The sequence below is a fragment of the Molothrus ater genome, chromosome 13 (genome assembly GCF_012460135.2).
Source record: "Molothrus ater isolate BHLD 08-10-18 breed brown headed cowbird chromosome 13, BPBGC_Mater_1.1, whole genome shotgun sequence".
Classification (NCBI taxonomy): Eukaryota; Metazoa; Chordata; class Aves; order Passeriformes; family Icteridae; genus Molothrus; species Molothrus ater.
In genome coordinates, this window is record NC_050490.2 from 140,908 (window position 1) to 159,723 (window position 18,816).

Below are 18,816 nucleotides of genomic sequence, written 5' to 3' on the forward strand. Positions count from 1 at the left end.
GCAGAAAACAATTACAACAGGTAAAATTTCATTATAAAATGTCAGGAAATAAACAAAGAACCATAAGGAAGATCTTCCACTCTTACATAGTTTTTCTTACTCTAATTGTTTATTGGTAAAGGTATTATGGTTTTATAAAAAAATCTTGATGACTCTCATGCATGTAAGCAGAGTTGTACCTTCCTGTAATGCTTCTAGGCAGAATTATTTTCTAATAATCATCAGTAAATACAGTGTCAGGTCTTTTGGTAACATACTCTGCTTGTGCCTTCCATCTACAGATATCCATAAGAAACATTACAAACATGTTTATAGTCCACACGTTGTATATATCTGAATGCACGTACACATGTATGTATGATAAAGTTAAGGAAGGACTCAAAAATCCTCAAGTAGAATTTTAATAGAATGTTCTATCTGGAGGGGCACAATTTTCCTTTGAAAGATTCTACACTTGTTTATACATATAATTATGGGAAAGAGCAAGTTTGGCCAGGAAAACTCTCTCACTGTTTTTGCTTCCAACCAATTATTTTTCCTTTTGCTACAAAAATATGAGACTTGCTGAAATATTTGCAAGATGAGTTCCCCTCATGAATCCCTCACTCTGCACTGTCTTTCAGGTGTGTTTCTCAATAGCCTACAGAATAATCTACAACCATTACTTGTAGTTCATGATTTGCAATGCAAACTGAAATTATGCAGTATTTTCTTGTGGAAGTAAATTCCTGTAAACTCCGTCACCTGCTGAACATCCTCTTTTAATCAGCCAAACATCCCCCTTAAATTAAGTAACACCCCATCATGAATTAGAATCCTGTTAGTTCATGGTAGAGAGTGACCTGAATTTAATGCTTTGAGTCCTGCTCTGATAGGGTCGAGCTGGCTCCACATATAGATCTAACATTTCTGTGCTCATATGTGCAAACTTTTGAATGAGAAGCTGCAAAGGAGTCATTAAAAACAAAAATCCAAGATACACACATTTAAAATTCAAATGTTCAAAGTCAGATTAGATTGATTTCTGCAGAGTTTTAAGGGGCACCTAAATAACATGGCAAAATTAGAGCTTTGTTCACTTAGACCAGTCAGAAATGTATCGTGTTCTGTAATTTGGTGGTTATTTAAGTTAATAGGGAATATCTAGGATAAAGAGATTCTCAGCAAGGGTTGTATAATTATCCTGTATTTTTTTACTTTTATCTAATAGAAATGGATTGAGTATCCTTCTGTTTTCCTTTTTTTTTTTTTTCTTCCTTTCAGAAAAAGGCAGCAGCTCTGCCATGAACACTGGTGTGTTACAGCTGGGTCCTTTGCTGGTGCCAGTTTACAATTGATTCAATTTACAGAGGTGCACGGATCTCTAATTAAAGCTCTTACCTTCTCCCCCTGAGTCTCGTAACATTGTGTCTGCTACTACAACAATCGGTCTTCTCAAGATATGGGCTAAGACAAAAACATGGAACTCTTCCAAGCTCTCATACACCTGGATCTTCTGCATTGTCCACCCTGGAAGACACAGCATTGAGACTTTATGAACCAGCTTGAACCAACCATGAGACTTTGCTGGATCAACACACCCCAGCAGTTATTTCTTCTTCACTGTCCCTTATATCCCCACTCCTCTGAAACCCATATTTCAGTCACTGAAGTAGGTAAAAAGAAATGGAAAGGAAAATACACTTTTGTAAATAAAATAATAGCAGCATTAAAAAAAAATTCCAGCTAGTATCACTATGCTTTAGATCAGCCCCACAATCTTCCAGGAGATGGAAATGCCCAGCACCTTTAGAAACCAACCTAGAAAGTCAATTTTCTACCAAAGAGGTCATTCTTTCACCTGGACTGCAAGAATAAATCTAGTAAAGTCTCCACTTCTCTAGGTGACCATTACCAAGCCCTTCTATGACTACATAAACAATTTAATGAATTTTTGGTTTCAGTTATTCCCTTTCTGTTTTCCCAGTTTAATGTCATTGATATCAGTACCACATTTCAAAGCTTTGCCTTTGCCTTGAAAACAAAAACAAACTAGATGAAAGAAGACTGAAAAATGGGAGGGTTGTGGGAAGCAGACAAAAGTGAAGATGATAATTCACTGCTGAGTGCAACTTAACAATATAATACACCCAGAGCCCAGCTTTTGTGAGCCCTGACAGATGAAGGTGGGCAAGGTGACACAGGCACACTCTTTAATGGAGGCAGCTCCTGTCCTCTTCCTGCCGGCTGTGCAGGGAACCTCCAGAACTGACTGCTGTTAATTTTCTGTGCACGTGAAGAACAGTAACAGAGCAGAAGTGCCTGGACACTGCTCCAGGGTATGTGGGACAAACACAGCAACCTCTCAGAGGTCTCACAGCATCCAGCCCCTCCCTGGAGCATCACTTGAAAATCCTTCATCCCAGCCTAGGAGCACAGCGGGGTGGAAATGATCCTGGTGCAGGACATTCACTGGTCAATGAAGGTCTCCTTCTCTGGATCCCTCCTCCTACTACCCACACTCATCAGAAAATGTTTCCTGATGTTCAAACCAAAGTCCCTGTTTTGCAATTTCTTCCCCTGTTCCTTACTGAACTCTCTCCACAGCTGGCTGCAACAGCTTTTCAGCCTTTGCAGTCCATTCTGTCACCTCAGAGTAAGCTGTCAGCCAAAAGCAACTCAGGGGAATCATGTTATTGGCAAGACAATATGCCAGATAGATTTCCAGCTATCTTCTCACATTAGTATTTCCAGCCTAACAGTCCTAATTTTTCCCTTCAAATCCTCTAATTATTCCTCATCTCCTAGTTAATGAGGTTTCTAGAAGTGAAAGGCATATTCCATATACAGCTGTTATCAGAGGGATCTCTATCCCTTGGATCAGCTGATGCCATGTCTGACTGCACAAACTCCAAAATTCCACTGGGCTCTTTTCCTCTTCAGTATCACATCCCCACGTTGCTTGATTCACTGTCTCTGATCATATTCACACATTTCAAACCCTTCTCTGCTATTACACATTCCACTGCTCACTGCCACAGGATCAGAGTGTCTGGGGTCATAAGGGAGCTCTAGGGAACCCCTTATTCAGCCCCTGCTCCATCAGGGCCACCCAAAGCCCAGGACTGTGTCCAGACAGCCTTTGGGTACCTCCAAGGAGAGAGAGTTCACAGCCTCTCTGGGAAACCTCCTCAATGCCCAGTTTTCTACCAGCACTGCCAGTAATTCACATGGCCTGTTTTATATTATTTCAGTGCCACTTGCTGAGGATTCAGTATGAATTTTCCTAAAGATTAATGAGAATGAAAAATCATCATTAACAAGTATCCATAGCAACCTGCCACATCCTTTGATCCAATGATCATTCCACTTTTTTTCAGAGATTTTTATGTATGCTGGCTACATGACCACGAAAATCATGGACAGAGTAATTTTGTCAATAAAACATAGAACCAAAGAAAATTTAAGAAACTGAAATTAATTCCTCTATTCATGTAAAGCTAACTTTAAACAATGAAATCCACTTATATAAGAGTAGGTAAATCTGCATTGCAGAATCCTGCTCAACCAGAGCACTCTGACTAAATAAATTATGTTTATTCTAAGAGCAAATTACTAATAGAAAGAAAAGCAAGTAAAAAATCTCAGTCTGACCTACAGGACCACTAGCACCTCCAGTCCAAACATGGGAGACACAGTCTCAGCACCCCAAAGAGATTCCCTCTCTTATGGAAAATCCAACTTGTACTGCAGCCAGGAATGAAAGAAACGCTCTTTCAAAAAGTTGGAAGGGAAAAGTCACCAACCCTGCTGTTCTACCTGGCTGGCTGCTGCTCTCACCTGTAAATTCTGAGCAAGATCTGTTCTCATGTCCTTGGATTTCCTTCTAACAGCTCCCTATGGTAACATTGCTTTCCTTCCCCACACACAGCTCCAGACTTTCAGTCCAACAGACTCTAACAGCTATTCTGAGTTTAGGACTCATTTTGGGATTCACACAGAGCAAGAGACCAATGCCCTCAGACAGCTGAGATGCACTGAAATAACATGACAGGGATAAAGTTCTCCAACCCAGTGATTCGCCAGAAGCAGGAGATCAAAATGATATCTGAGTTCTGGGCTCTGCCTCCATTCCATTTCTGACACCTTTCTTTTCCTGCTTAACAATCCCCAAATGAAAACCAGCACAAACCACAGCTGCAGCTGTAGGTGTAGGAACCTCTCCTTTGATTTCCTTACAGTGTTTGTCAGCAATGGGCTTCAATTCAAACACAGGAAATTGCACAGTAGTGGAACATTCTCTTTCATTCTTCAAGGAAAAAAAGGTATATTGAATTGACTAAAGGAAAAACACAGAATGTGAATGCTTTGGGTTCCATATTTGAACCACCACAGCAATTTGGATGTGCTTGGCTTCAGTACTTTATGTGAACTGAAAATAGGCCAGATAAAAAGAGGTATTAGCCTTTAGAAACTACAGCTAGTAATCAATAAATATGTTATAATGAACCATTTCTATCTGCACCCTACAATAGCTGCATATACTGAACAGTTGAAAAGAAATAGCACTCCTGTAACAGATGCTAGATCAAATAAAATCATTTTAGAGCAATGTCTTGTTAAATGGTCTAAACTACATTATGTACAAGGTGAGGGTCTTGCATGGCTGCAGGAGTTGTGTATGAAGAGCTGTTGAAGCACTCTGAATACCAAGCCAAGTCCAAAACCTCAGGGGACACTTGCATTTGAGAGGTACTTCCTGTTTAAATGTTCTGGGTTTCTGCCTCAAACTCAATTCCAATGACATACACGAAGACTACAGCAGTATTCCCTCCCTTCTTCCCCATTTTAAGTCCCTTGAACTTATTAATAAGATAATGCCAACAGCACAGATACAGCTGGGAGGTGACAATAAGTACAAATACCATCCACTTCCAGGGTCTGTATGAGCTCAAAGCACAACAGCACCTGGGTTTTCAACAGTGAATAACAACAGTGATATTCACTCTCACATGAGAACAGGCTCTGACTGACAATTGCACAGTGAAGGAAGGGGTTGGAATTTTCTCTTGAGCAGGATGGCAATAGTTAGGTTCTTAACAAAAAACAGGGTACCAGACGTTTTCCTTTTTTCAATGCAGTTCCTTCAATTCAGTGCCCCTACTTTTGCTTGTAAATAGAGATAAATGAAGCAATTATGTTAATCTAGAATTCATTTTTACATTTACAGGAAGATGTGCAAATCTGTTTCAAAACAAGAATCTGCTTCATAAGTTTGCTTTGCTTTACATGCTGGAAACAAGAACTTAAGAACCAGGTTTTTCTGTGTTTCCTTTTTCTTTTTTTCCAACTTCCAGCCTCAGAATGAGTGTCTCAAAGGAGAAATCTTTAGAAACTTAGCAACGATTGCTGATCTCCTTTGCACCTAGCTTACTCTGAAAAATAACTAAAAGAAGTTTGCAGGTGAATGAAGCAGCACAATTCCAGCCTTAGGTTTGTCACTGAATTCTTTTGAAGCAAATACAACTTCTGATGCTTTAGCTAATTCTGACACCAAAGGAAAACGTCTCATCTACAGTTCAAAGACTGATGTGCAAGCTTGCTTAATATAGCAACTAACTAGAGGACAAAATATACCCCATCTCAAAAATACTATTTTGATATTCCTTTTCCTTGTCAAGGGCCCTACTTTGAACATGGGCTCATTAAACTGAAAAAATAATTCATTCTGCCACATTCATTCTGTCTTTGGAATGAATGCAAAGAGAAGTATACATTCAAATCTTTAACAGGATAAGGATTTCTTGCCTGATCCATCTTTCACTATTTCAAAGGAAAAATTAACTGTTGGCTATTTGTATTTACTTTATTTTGATTGAAAAAAAAGATAAGTGCAAACCATAATGAGAAGATTATTTATGTACTACCTATACTCCCTGTGTAGGTACCTGGGAACTGAAGGCTGATTGCCTGGCAAAGATAACATTTGAGAGCATGTCTGACTAAAAGCTACTGAAAATATGTGGTACATGGAACATAAAGAATGAAATGGAACAAGTCAGAGAAAACTGGGGCTGAATGACCAGATTTAATAGAAATATGAACTGAACTGCCTTAGAAAACTGAAATGTATTAACAGGAAAATATCTACAAACATAAGAAACAAACTAGAGATTAAAATAAAAATCTTTTTTTTTCACTACAGAATAGAAGAAAAGGAGACACACTGTGGCTGACAATTTTCTAAGCAAAGTCCTCCTGAATTCCTAGAATTACCTGTCCTTAATATCACAAGGTTAAAGGGAAAACAAAATAGTCTTTCAAAGTCCAAAGAATATTTTCTACAAACTTTGTTACTCTCATTGTGCTGTATCCCTTATTTTGTCAATTTATTTATCACCACACATTATTTTCTCCAGGGGCAACAGTAGGTAGAGAAAATTATGCACTGAGCAAACACTAGATATTTTTAGTGATGAACACTCGACACAAAAAGTAAAGCTTCTGCATTCTGAAGGCTGGTAAATAATCCTGTCCTTTGGGGATAACTGCACTGAAAGCAAGGGATGGTTTATAACAGCGGCTATTTAAAGCAGATATTCTGTGTGGGTCAGGGGTATTTAAATGTTGTAAATACTGTTTCATCCCAAATCTTTTCACAAATATATTCCTGAAAAAAACTAAATGATACTGCCAACATGCTTGTTCCATGTCATTGTAGGACATGAAACAACACAAGCGCACACACTGCTGCTTTCAAGGTGAAGAAAAGGGAAGTTTATTTTCTGACTTTAATATTTATAGTTTTTTAAAAGTGACAGTGGATTGGAGGGCGAAAGTGCCACCTTTCCAATGACATTGGACAAACTAACAGTCTATCAAATTTCTCTTCTTCTATAAAAGAATACAAAACAATAAGTTATTTACAGAAAGCGTGTGAGAAAGTTCGTTACAAGAATGTAAACATCAGAAGGTTTAAAAAAAATCTTAAAACATCAAAACAACAGTTCCACAAGAAAAACAATTAGGATTTATTACATGCAGACTCTTTTGGATACAATATAACCTCAAGTTAGTGTGGTAACTGTACAAGAAAGCATGACCAAAATGCTAAATATTATAATGGGATATTTAGATAATTCTGCCATGCCAAACGAGTACAACAGCTGCAAAGGCAGTTGGGTGGTGCTATGAACACCTTCCCTCAGTTGTGCCGTGCTGTTTTCCTACCGAGAGCCAGCCTGGGGCTGTGTCAGTGTGAACTTACCCCCCACCAGTGCCCCCATTCTTGCTGAAGTGCGTGCGTGGCTCGCTCGACGCCAGCTTGAGCAGCTCGTTCCACTCTCGCTCCCACTCCTCCTCCGTGTATACCAAACCTGACTATGGGGCACAAGGAAACGCTGTCACCACTCTGCTGACACACAGTGCAAGCTGAGCTCTGTACCAGTGTTTACAACTCACCTGAGTTTCACACATGACTCAGTTCAGTATCTTGGGCCATTAACAGTTCAACATTTCTACTCAGGTGAAAGAACATTAACTTATTAAAAAGATCTAAAATACCAACTGTAGAGTTAGCACATTCACTTGTTTGCCCTCAGGATTACTCCTGAAACTGGCTTTTCTAGACACTGCCAGACATCTTCAGGAAATAGTAACATGCTGAAGGTACAGCTTTTAATCTAAAATAAAATCAGATTTAAAGACTATTTTAGTTAGAACACTTCCACTCAATATTTGGCCACAGCTCTAAAAATCCTAATTCAAGAATCTGGGAAATCTTTCCTAAATGGGGTTCACTCTGTTTTGTGGATTTCATCCACTCATTTTTAAATGCTTTTGATAGCTAAACAACACATTTCTTTTTCTACATATTCCAAATGCACCTTAGACCTTTTAGGCACAAAACTCTGCATACTTATACCCATAAAGCTACAAACACATTTGTATTCTGGTATGAAAATTTCAAATAAAGGTATCTTTTTCCCCAAACAAAATGGCAGCACAAGGAATTTGATAGCAATTAAAACTTTCACAGCAAACTTCAGAAGAATGCTTGTAACCCTAAATAATATTAACAAGGCTGTCTTTGGGCCATACAGACCTCCTTATTCTGCTGAGTCTGTTGCCATCTCCATCTTCTTTTCAGTGCTTCCCTTTCAGCTCCACTCCTCATCATAGTATAGAGAGCTTTCCGTAACACAAGGTCCCGGTCGTGAAACCCCCACATCCCTAAGGCAGCACAAGATGAAATCCAGTTTTAAAGAAGCTACAGTGAAATAGAAATAGCTAATACATAATTGAAGATTCTCTCTAGCAAATAATTCACTCACTATTTTTAAGATTTCTGAAAGAAAGAGTTATCGCAAATAAGCTAATGAGCAACAAGAGTTCTAACACATTTTAAACTTTGATTAGGAACAGCCAAGGATATGAGCCTGGTTCAGTTGCTTGCAGGCAACTCCAGCTTTGCTGCAAGCCATGGTATTCCCTGCAATAGTCAGTGCTCAGGTTGGTTTTAGCTGCAGTTGCCAGCAGGCACAAGGATGTTAATGAGCACTGCAGGCACCCCTTGGAATCACAGACAGTGCTGGCTCCCAAAGGCTCCGGCTCTTACACAGCAGGAAATTTCCTCTGGCTTCAAAATGAAGAGAAAAGCATTCAAGATGATAGAAAGTCTAAAACTATCACCAGTCACAGGCTTTCAAGTTCATTTTAAGATAATGAAACATCTTTATATGGTTGGGAATAGTAACCTACACCAAAAGAAAGCAGAGCTGTCCCCAGTCCCGTGCCTACAGACAGCCATGTTTCAGTCACTACATTGTCAGCTACTGGGTTCGGGTCAAAATACTCCAAACATTTACAGTAATTAACATATAAAATTAAGTAGATAAAGATAAAAGGATACTTGGACACACCAAAAACTCTTTTCTTACTGCATCTTTCAACAAGAGGAGTCGCTTCAAAATATTAAAAACCCCAGTGTTTTTAAACTGTCACTCTTTGGAGTACTTTTGGTGGAAGATTTTAGCAGGCTAGGATGTAGAAAGCTCATCAAAGAACTTCAGCTCCACTGCTTTCTACTGATTTGCAGAAAGGCTTAAAAAATCTTGCAGAAACAATTAATTTATCAATTGGAGATTATTTTAATTCACCCCAAATGCTGTTTCACATATGCTTAAACACTACAAGGAACTAACGGAGATTGACACTGCATTCTTGAAACAGCAGAGAACTGTTTGAAGAATATCAAGAGAATGAATGAATTTCTTTGCACATAAAGTGGACAACCCTGCAGAAGCTCCTGGAATTTGCCTGTTGACCTGTTAGAGCACAAAAAACATAAGGAAAATACAGATCACTGGAGTTTGTGATACATGGGTCTGGACACCGTTCCAGTTATACTTTTATATCCTGAGAAATCTTTTCCTTTCCTGCTTTAGGTATGCTTGAGGTAAACAACACTACAGTGAAATGTGAAGGACATGTTGCTCCAGAATCAGACTTTTAATGCAAATCTTTGCATCTCATGTGTTTCTGAGCTTTGCTGGGGCTAGAGGAGAGCAGTGAATATTTCTGGCAGAAGGTTTCCTGCCCAGACTGCCCCTTACCTAGAGAGGCAGCATGCAGGAGGCAGTTTCCATCACCCGTGGTGGCCAAGGGCAGCAGGCGCTTGCAGCTGGTGCACACCGTGGACCACCAGTTGAGGCGTCCTGGAAGGGAAACAGCAGTTACAGGGGGAGAGGAACCTGGAACAGGAGCAGTGCTCTGTGCAGGTAAACACAGAGCAGGAGAGGTAACCATCAACACCCTCCTTGCCAAATAACCTTAAATGTAATGTTAGAAGTCAAAACTGAGAAGATCAGAAATGAGGCAGATAAACTATTCTCTACATGGATCTAGAAAAGAAAAGAGCACCTTTAATTCCAGTCTCATATGCTGCATCCAGTGATGGATTTCCAAGGAGTTTATTGCCTTAATACCATTATGAGCCTTGCTCTCAGTTCCCAAACATAATCGACATTGGCCTCCCACACGCACATGACAGATTACATTAAGGTAATAAAGGAATTTTTGTCTACAGACAAAAGCAATATGGATGTGGTAATCAAGATAGGTTACTGTAAAGGTAAGTTTATTACTGTAAATTATTTCAATCAGATGGATTGTTTCAACAGCTGATTCTCCTCTCATTTCCCATAGTGTAAATCATTATTAGATCTACTAAAACCAACAGCTACACTACCAGAGAATTAAAATGACACCAAAGCATAGCCCGAGGTGTAGTATAGAATGTGGCCTTTCTCTTTAGGGAATACTTACAGTACCACTTATCCATCATTGCTATGTGAAGCATGTTTTACAGATTATAAACCAGAGACAGGCTCTGAAAAAGCCTGGCAAAAGGACATCTATTCAGTGAAGAAATAAGTCATGAAGACTATCACTGCCCAAGCCCACACTAAAAGTGGGTAATTCCTGGCACACAGGCTGCCATGTGCTGGCAAACTGGAGTGTTAAGTCTTGGTTAAAAGATCATGGGAGCCCTCCTAATAGAAAGAAAGCAAATGGGGGTAATTGTGTAGCATCTCTGGGGATGAGGAAGAGCAGATGATTAACAGGGATGAGTAGAGCTGGTACATTTCCCAAGACTTGGCAGGTCTGTGGATAATGCACAAGTGAATAATTGAATGAATAATGCAATAGTCAGACTTTTTCTCCCCCAGCTTCTTGACTGGGAAGAAATAGCATCTATGTATTTGTACAGGCAGTCTTGTGCTTAAGGTTAAACCCCAAATCAGAAGGAAGTCCAAACAAAAATAAATGCCTCTCCATTGATAAGTTCTCATTACAAAATTATAGTGAAGCTTATTTGTAACTACAGGTAATATACATTAGGGGGAAAATAGTGTAGCAATATTTATTATATATCTCAGTTATTTGATCTGGGTACTAAGAACAATGAAATTAAATTGCAATTAGTCCAAATGTGTTAAGAGTACCAGACTGTAAAGATGCATAGTAGATCAATAAGCACATCTGGTAATCCTCAAATGATTTTAGCAGCTGGTTTGTAAATGCACTACACCTCAGACTAGGCTTGAGTTCTAAATTAAATATGCAATAAAGAAGCTTAATTTAAAGCACTATTAAACAGCCTTTGGAAAGAACAAGATCATTTTTAGCAACTCCTGCATCTGTGAAATAACAATTTGCCACCTGTTTTTAGCAGAATGTTTTGGTGGGATCATATTCAGCAATAAGCTATACCAAGGTGCTGTGTAAAGCCTAGTTAGAATACCTAAAAACAGACAGACCTTAGGTAGGACTTAAGGAAGTAATGAGTGGCATTGCTTTGCAGATTAGCTAACATCTATTGGTAAGAAATGCCAGAGTCTGGTGTTTGTGAATCTTTTGAGTAACAGGAGGTTTCTATAAAAGTAATCTTCTGTCAAGTGCATCCTGCAAAAAGTGTTTGGGGCTTGGTTAACACCACAAAGCTTATGGCTGACTGAAAAAATAGCAGGTATGGGTTTATAATTGGATTATAATAAAAAAGTGGTGCATTTTCATTTTTCAAATGTAGTGGTTATAGTGGGCCCCTTTAGGGAAAAACCAGGAAAATTAAGCTTAGATGAAAACTGAGATCAAACATTTCCACAGTTTTGGTGGATTGATTTGGGGGACACAAAGCCCAGGCTTAACAGCATATTACTGTTTACTTTGGTGGTAGCTTTCTAGAAAACACAAGCAGGAGCACAGAAAGAAAAGTGTAGGGAAACAGCTCTTGGACTGTCATACAGTATACTTGTACCATTTGTATTGAATTATACTTCAGCACTGCAATAGAATTGGTTTTTCTTTCAGTTAAAAACACTGTGTTGGTCCAGCCATTCCTCTGCCTGTACTGTTTTTTAAAACACACTACTTCACTACAGCAGAAGTTTTCATAACATCTCTTTGTGTCAACCCACACATTAACAACACACAGGGGAGCACGTGTCTATAATGAAAATCAACTTGCTGCAGCAAAATATTACGAATTATAAAATTGCTTCCACCCAGACTTCATTTAATATTATCAGTACCTCGAGTCATCCTCTGTTGAAGAACCACTGCAATTCCTGCCAGAGCTCACAGAGATCAGCCTGTTACTCAGGAGCTGACCTCATTCCAATTCTGGCAATAATCAACAGCTGAGTTTACAAGATGGACAAAACCTCAAAAAGTTTTTATGAATGTGATGCATTCTATCCTTTCAGAGGAATATTTGGAAAGCAATCATATTAAGGAGTAAACAATACACTGCAGCAGTGGGGAGTAAGTAAATCACACTTTGTCTAGGCCTTTGTCTAGGCCTTTCCTTTATCATCTCACACAGCACTTTGCAGTAAATTGGGAATTTTCTTCTGAGTTTCCATACAGATAGGATGTAACCAGGACACGCTGTCACATATAGATGTCAAGCTAGCAAGAGTTTAAGCATAAAAAAAAATAACATAAAACCTTAGAGGCTTTTACAGACACCCAGCTCATATGGCCACTTCAGAACCCACGTGTGACACTGTTAGTGACACTTCTGCTCTCCCACTCCAGGTTTTGGGAGTAGTAAGCTGTTAGTTCCTAGCAAATGCCCTCTTCCTTTGCCTAATCAGCTTCTTTTTTATTTCTTTTCTCTTGAAATTCATGGTATTATACCCAAGCACACGCCCCTCTTCCTTTAACAACATCCCCAACCTCACCTACAAAAATTACTGTCCTTCATGGGTTGGTTTGAAATATATTTTAGGCTCTTTGCAGGGAATACACCTCATCTTTTAGAGGTTTTTTTTATGTCATTGACCAAACCATAGTCAAACTGTTGGTAGAAGACAATAAAATGTCTAATACTATGTGGCTTTCCTATTAATTCATTATCTTCATTTTGTACAACAAATAAAATAAAATAGGCAGGAAACTGTATATCTTTACATCTAAAACAAAGACAAAAGGTTCATCTCTATGAAGTCTTACATGATTTTCTTAAGCAAACTATTCGCTCTGTTTAACTTACTTGAAATACAGAAGTGTTTCTCAGAAAGTTCCAGGTTATCTGAATGAAATGCTCACAAAGTAAACTAAGTCTATGCAGGCTACAAGGACACCAGTGATCAAAACCCTGAGGACTTCAAATGGTCAAACCCTCTCCTTTCCAGGTGCAAGAGGCTCTGAGGATGAAGGCACTTTTCCAGTGTGTGTCAAGTTACTGCCCTAGTTAATGTGAAGAATAAATTATTTGTTCTAATTTTCAGAGAGGTTTGAGAGAGGAATGCTAGCAGCAAATTCAGTAGTTTCTGCAGCCATTTCCAGTTCAAAGCCAGCCAGCTCTGCATGGATTAGAGGATGTCAGCTCTAAATTCACATATTCTCTGATTTTAAGGTCAGAAAGCCTCTGTGATCTTCTAGTTCATACTAGACTCTAAAGGCTGTAATTGCACTGAAGCAGGTAGGTCAACAATGGTGCTGTACCAAGGTATCTTCTGTTATCCCTATGGAATTTGGAGGGTTTGGCAGAACTGCCAGAGGAAGACTCATTCCATCTTGCCCTGTCCTCCTTGAGTTAGTTGGTTCTTAGAGAAACTGGATATATTTTCTTTGTAGGTGACTTGCAGTTTTCATGCTTCATAGTTGCCTGGTAGCATTCCTACCTTATTTTACACTGCTATTTCTCCCAGAAAAAGGCCTAAAGGCCTTCTGAACACTGCTTGGGGTTCTTTTGGTTGTTCATAGGTTTTGTTTCTATTTCCTTAAGTATGTACTGTTTGGGGCTATTATCTAAGTATGTCTGGCTTTTCAATTACCAAAGCCAAAAAAGAACACATGACAATATCTCCCAAGTACTCAGTGGGACACCAGATTAGCAGAGCTCCTGCCTCAAACGGGAGCTGCACTTCATCAGTTTGGGCTCACACAGGGCACCAGGGTTGGAGAATGAACCTCAGATCAATCCAGTGTTACACAAGTCAGTAGAACAATCCACACACAAAAAAGGTAACTGTCTGTTCCATATCCCACAAGCAACCATGAAATCTGATTTTACAACTCTTTTCTATCACCAAGGTTGGGCATTTCACTATACAGATGTGTTCATTTCATGGTTCATTAGCACTCCTGCTGTTTCATAAAGCACCAATACTAATTTTAAATAGATTTCTGCATATCCTTCAAAATTGGCTTAAAACTTAAAACTACTAATAGATGTGAATTAACATTAATTTTAAATATCTATACTTTTTTTCCCCATGGCAATACTGAACTATTGCTTCAAAGTTATGTAGTTTCTCATTATAAAAAATAAGAAGTACATAAAATACATATCTATTTTCTCAAGCTGCAACAGAACTTGAAGATGTTTCCTTTCACAGTCACTGCAATGTAATTTCCTCATGAGAACTGGAAGTACCAACTCCCTCTGACCATCCAGACTCATGTCCTTGTCTATCGCATGACTTCCCCACCAGTCCCTTCCTTCCTCTCTCAATTTCTTTCTTTTATTAACGAAATTTGACCTTTTTTTCTATAATGTTTTAAAAGAAACAGAGGATTGGGATATGAGTCATTTGGCAAAGAACACAGAAACTCTCTGGCTTTTATTTCCCAGGCAGGATGTGCAAGCTCTGGACATGAAGCAGGATTAGAAATGCCAACCCAAAATGCTGGATTGGCCACCTACTGACACCCACGGTGTCACCCAGCTGCTGACAGACACCTGAGGTGTCACCCACCTGCTTGCTCCAATGCCACCATGGTGGCCTGTTCAATTAGGTCCCTCTCAATGAAGCTCCTGAAGTCCTCGCTGTACACGCTCAGGTCTGGCAGCTGGAATGTGTAGATGGGCATCTCCAAAGGGAACTGCTCATTGCTGCAGTCATTGGCTACATGGGAGCGAGCAAGGGACACTATGGCTGAGCTGGCATGGGAAATCCCTCTGGAGAGACGCTTTTCTGTGGAGAAACCAAAGAGCAGTTACAGCCTGTACCACTGCCTAAGAGGCCAGCACTGCCAAGGCTGGTGGATGCACCTTCATTTCACTAGGAATTTATTCCATGTCTTGTTTGCTACCTTTTTCAGGTTATTTTCCTACTGTAAAAGATTGCTTGTTCCTATTACAGGTCCCTTTGGCAAGCCAGAGGAACTTGACTCTCCTTCTAGCAAAAAGACCAGTAGTAAAAGTAACAAAATATGAAAGTTAAATATTCCTATAAAATTCTTCCTTGATCTATCTTAAGTTTTCAAAGATTCATTGGAAGAAATATTTATTGACAGACAGATGATAATTAGTTAATGTTTTGAACTCCTAATTAAAGCTTACTTTAACATAACTTATCACTAATAGTGTTTTTAAGACATCACAAACTGACTAATGGTCATTTAAAATTAACTTTCTTGCAGTAGTGGATCAAATGGAGAGTTAAATTGCACTCCCTAAATTATCCTAAATGGAGGGTGAGGGCAGAAGGTTTGATTTTGCATTGGTTTCTTCTCCCTCTACATCTCAGCTAAAACCCCTGAGAAGGGGCACTGAAGTGCAGGGCAGCACCTCCATGTGACATCCCATCTCTGCCACTCCATCACCCCTCCCAGCACAGCCCAGCCCTCCCCTGCTGGCTGCATTCTCCACTCCTTGCTGCAAACCAAGGTGCTCCTTTCCCTTCTCTGCTCCTCCCTGAACACCGCTAGGTCCACCTGTCAGTCAGAGGTGGCTCTCTGGTCAGGAGATCCTCAGCTACACACTGAGTTGGCAGGCAAATTCCTGTCAGTCCAGGCTGTCAAAGCCAGATGTACCTCACACTACCTACTGCACCCACTAAACATCAGATGGACATTTCAGTGCAAACTGTATCCCAAAGAGGCTGAAGGGACATGGTTTTATCAACTGTGCTGCTCTCGCTCCCTTTATTTGTATTCAGTGCTTTAAGAGACTTAAGAAGCACCACAGTTCCTTTTCTTCTGATGGAAGTCAGCAATTTTTAAAAAACTTTACTGAAACTCCTAAGAACTGATGCTATTTCCTGTTTAATAGGAGGGAAGAGCCAGCAGGAGAAGGGAAGCCCTTCTGTTCCTTTTAATGGCTGCACAGAAAGCCATCACCAGGCTACTGCTATTACCTGCCTACATGACAAGCTGCCAGACCTGCAGATTTATTTTGGTGCAAACTACAGCTTCTTGAGAAATTCATGGAAAAAAATTGCAACCCAACTGTCAGAGAGAGGGAGAGATCTGAAATAAAATCCCTAAGAGCTCTGAAAACAAAAAAGCAAATTCTAATGCTTATCATCTTGTACTGGAAATTAACTGTTAGAGATAGCTGATTAATTTTACTTAAGGTTTCATTTTCTATTCAGCAGGGGATAGGAGGCAGTTTCTGTGGAACCATAAAAGAATGACATTTTAAAGCTGAAAGTTATTCATAGTCTGCATACACCCTTTTCACACACTGTGAGTAAGAATGCAAAGAGTGAAATACGATTTTTAAACCTTTTGGTTTGTTTGTTTCAATAAGCATAGAAAACTATATACAACAGTGGTCTGTGACACCCTCTAATTAAGTCCTTTCATGAGTACCACAGGTCTGCTTGGAGACAACATATTTTACTTTAATCACCCATTAAAAAAATAACTTGCAGAACTGACGCAGAGCTCACAACCACCAAAACATGAAAAATAGGGTCTAGCAGCAGCTCTGAGCCCCGTGACAGTGACACAGCTCACACGCTGCTGGCACATGGCCTCCCACTCTCTGCAGCCAAGCACAGCTCCCAGGCAGACAGGCTGGAGACCCTCCTGTCCCCTGAAACCCCACAGAGGAGCTCTTACCTTGGGCAATGTCATCCTGCCTTTGCAGGCAGGGCCTCTCAGCCTTGGTCACCTGGGGAGGCTGCTCTGGCTCCTGCTGCTTGTAGAACCTGCCCTCGTTGAACACCTGAGGCAGGTTGGCCGTGTGCACCTGCCGCAGCTGCTCATAGTCGTTCAAAGCTGCTGTCAGGTCCCAGTTCTTGCCTGCAAAACAGCAAAGGAACCCTCAGCTCAGCTCTGTCTGGGGAGCAGCTATCCCCACCACCCACCCTCCTGGGACCCCCCCCAGCCTGTGGCATCCCAACACAGCAGCACTGTCAGAAGAAGTGTCAAAGCCAGCTAATATTGACTAAAAGGCACCATCCACTGCTCTCCTCTCATCCATAAACCCAAAATCTATGACATTTATCACAGGAGGTGATCAAGGCCAGGACCTCCCTTGCTCAGATTTCAATCAAATGGCTCCAGAAATTAGCAATTTAGGATGAACTCTAAATCCCACTGAGAGGGAGCAATAATTTGTAATTGTGTGGTCGTATTAATAATAAATAATAATTAGGAGCAATGATGGAAAGACAAGAGTGATAGTGTCATAGCCCAAAAGAGTGAGAAACTTTCTTATCTTTCATTTGCAGAACAGCTAAAATGCACACACAAACCCTTTATTCTCATACATGAGAGAGAAGTCGCTCTCTTGGAGATTTTAAAAGCCTTTTAGAAAGCAGGTAATAAAGGACAGAGTTCTGTAACAAAACCTGCAGTTTGTGAGAGACTCAGACAGTGTGGCTCCATGTCTGTGGGAGCTGCTCGTGGAACCTGTCAGCACAGAATCCTCTAAAGGATTTGCTTCCACCTTCCACTTCAGTATATTGCTCTGACCAGTAACCACAGAATGCAGCCAACATCCAGAGATGCACAAATCTGTTTAGCACAGGTAGTGAAACAGGACTTTGCATTCTCAAAAAAAACCATGAAAAACACGTTGAGGTGTCTTCCTGCTATTTTCAAAATAATCCTGCTCAATTAAGATACAGAGATGTCTACCATTCTCCTAGTACGTGTTTCTAATTGGAAAATTAAAAATATTAAATAACAAGAAAGAGAGACCCTACAAGTTACATGAGACTTTCAGAGCATTCCACAAGCACTTTTCCTGGCAATTCAAAAGTAACCTGATTCTGACTAATACATGATTTATTACACCATAGAAGGTTGTCATTTTATGTACTTTGAGAAGCTACATTACCTGAGTAGCAGTTAAAGATAACTTACTTGCTTACACCAAGGAGATAAGCTAAATATAGTACAAAGCAGTTTTAAACAGATAGAAGAAAGTCTTTTACTGTTACAGTCATATCTGTGAAGAACAAAATCCTAACCAAAGAAGGAAAAAACCAGCACAAACTGCTGGTACCTACAGGATTGGGCTAGACTACCTCAGGTTTTGAAGTACTTAAAAACCTCTGAAAGGGGAATTGGTATGAGCAAGAACGTTATCTAGCTCCTGAGCAGACTGTAATATAAACCACCATGTGAGCCACACAGAATTGTTCTGTAATGCTGTAATTGCCTATTAGAAAGTCTGTAGGAAAATATGTAAATTCAGTGAAAATTGTCAGAGATACTGGAACAAGAACTTCAGCTATTGCCAGCATTTGTTCCCTAAAAAGCCCACGTAGAGTGAATGGCTGTAATCCAGTCAGGGCTCTGCTCTAACTTTACACACATCCCAACCAAGTTACACAACCCAAAAAGAGCTAGGAGTGCATTCCCAAAACCAATCAGTGTTTGGAGTAAGAACTGCTTTTCTTTGGTTCTGGTTTTAAGAGGCACTTTACACACATTTTAAAATTATTCTTCTCAACCACAGAAACAATAAAGTAAATTTAAAAAAAAGTAAGTATAATTCTAGGAAATGTAGCTTTAAACACAACATTATTATTCTAGTATTGGCAATGCTACAAACCAAGGGTTATGTGACCCCCAGGAACATCCTGG

At 39.8% G+C, this 18,816-nt stretch overlaps 1 protein-coding gene across 1 annotated transcript in view; it reads right to left on the reverse strand.

The window, feature by feature from the left end:
- Positions 1-18,816, reverse strand: part of LOC118690557 (OTU domain-containing protein 7A-like) — a 108,869-nt gene that overhangs the window by 17,672 nt on the left and 72,381 nt on the right. The window contains 7 exon segments of the mRNA XM_036389343.2: positions 1,381-1,486; positions 1,488-1,509; positions 7,247-7,359; positions 8,084-8,211; positions 9,594-9,695; positions 14,748-14,966; positions 16,840-17,022. Of these exon segments, the coding sequence (XP_036245236.1) occupies positions 1,381-1,486; positions 1,488-1,509; positions 7,247-7,359; positions 8,084-8,211; positions 9,594-9,695; positions 14,748-14,966; positions 16,840-17,022 (873 nt within the window).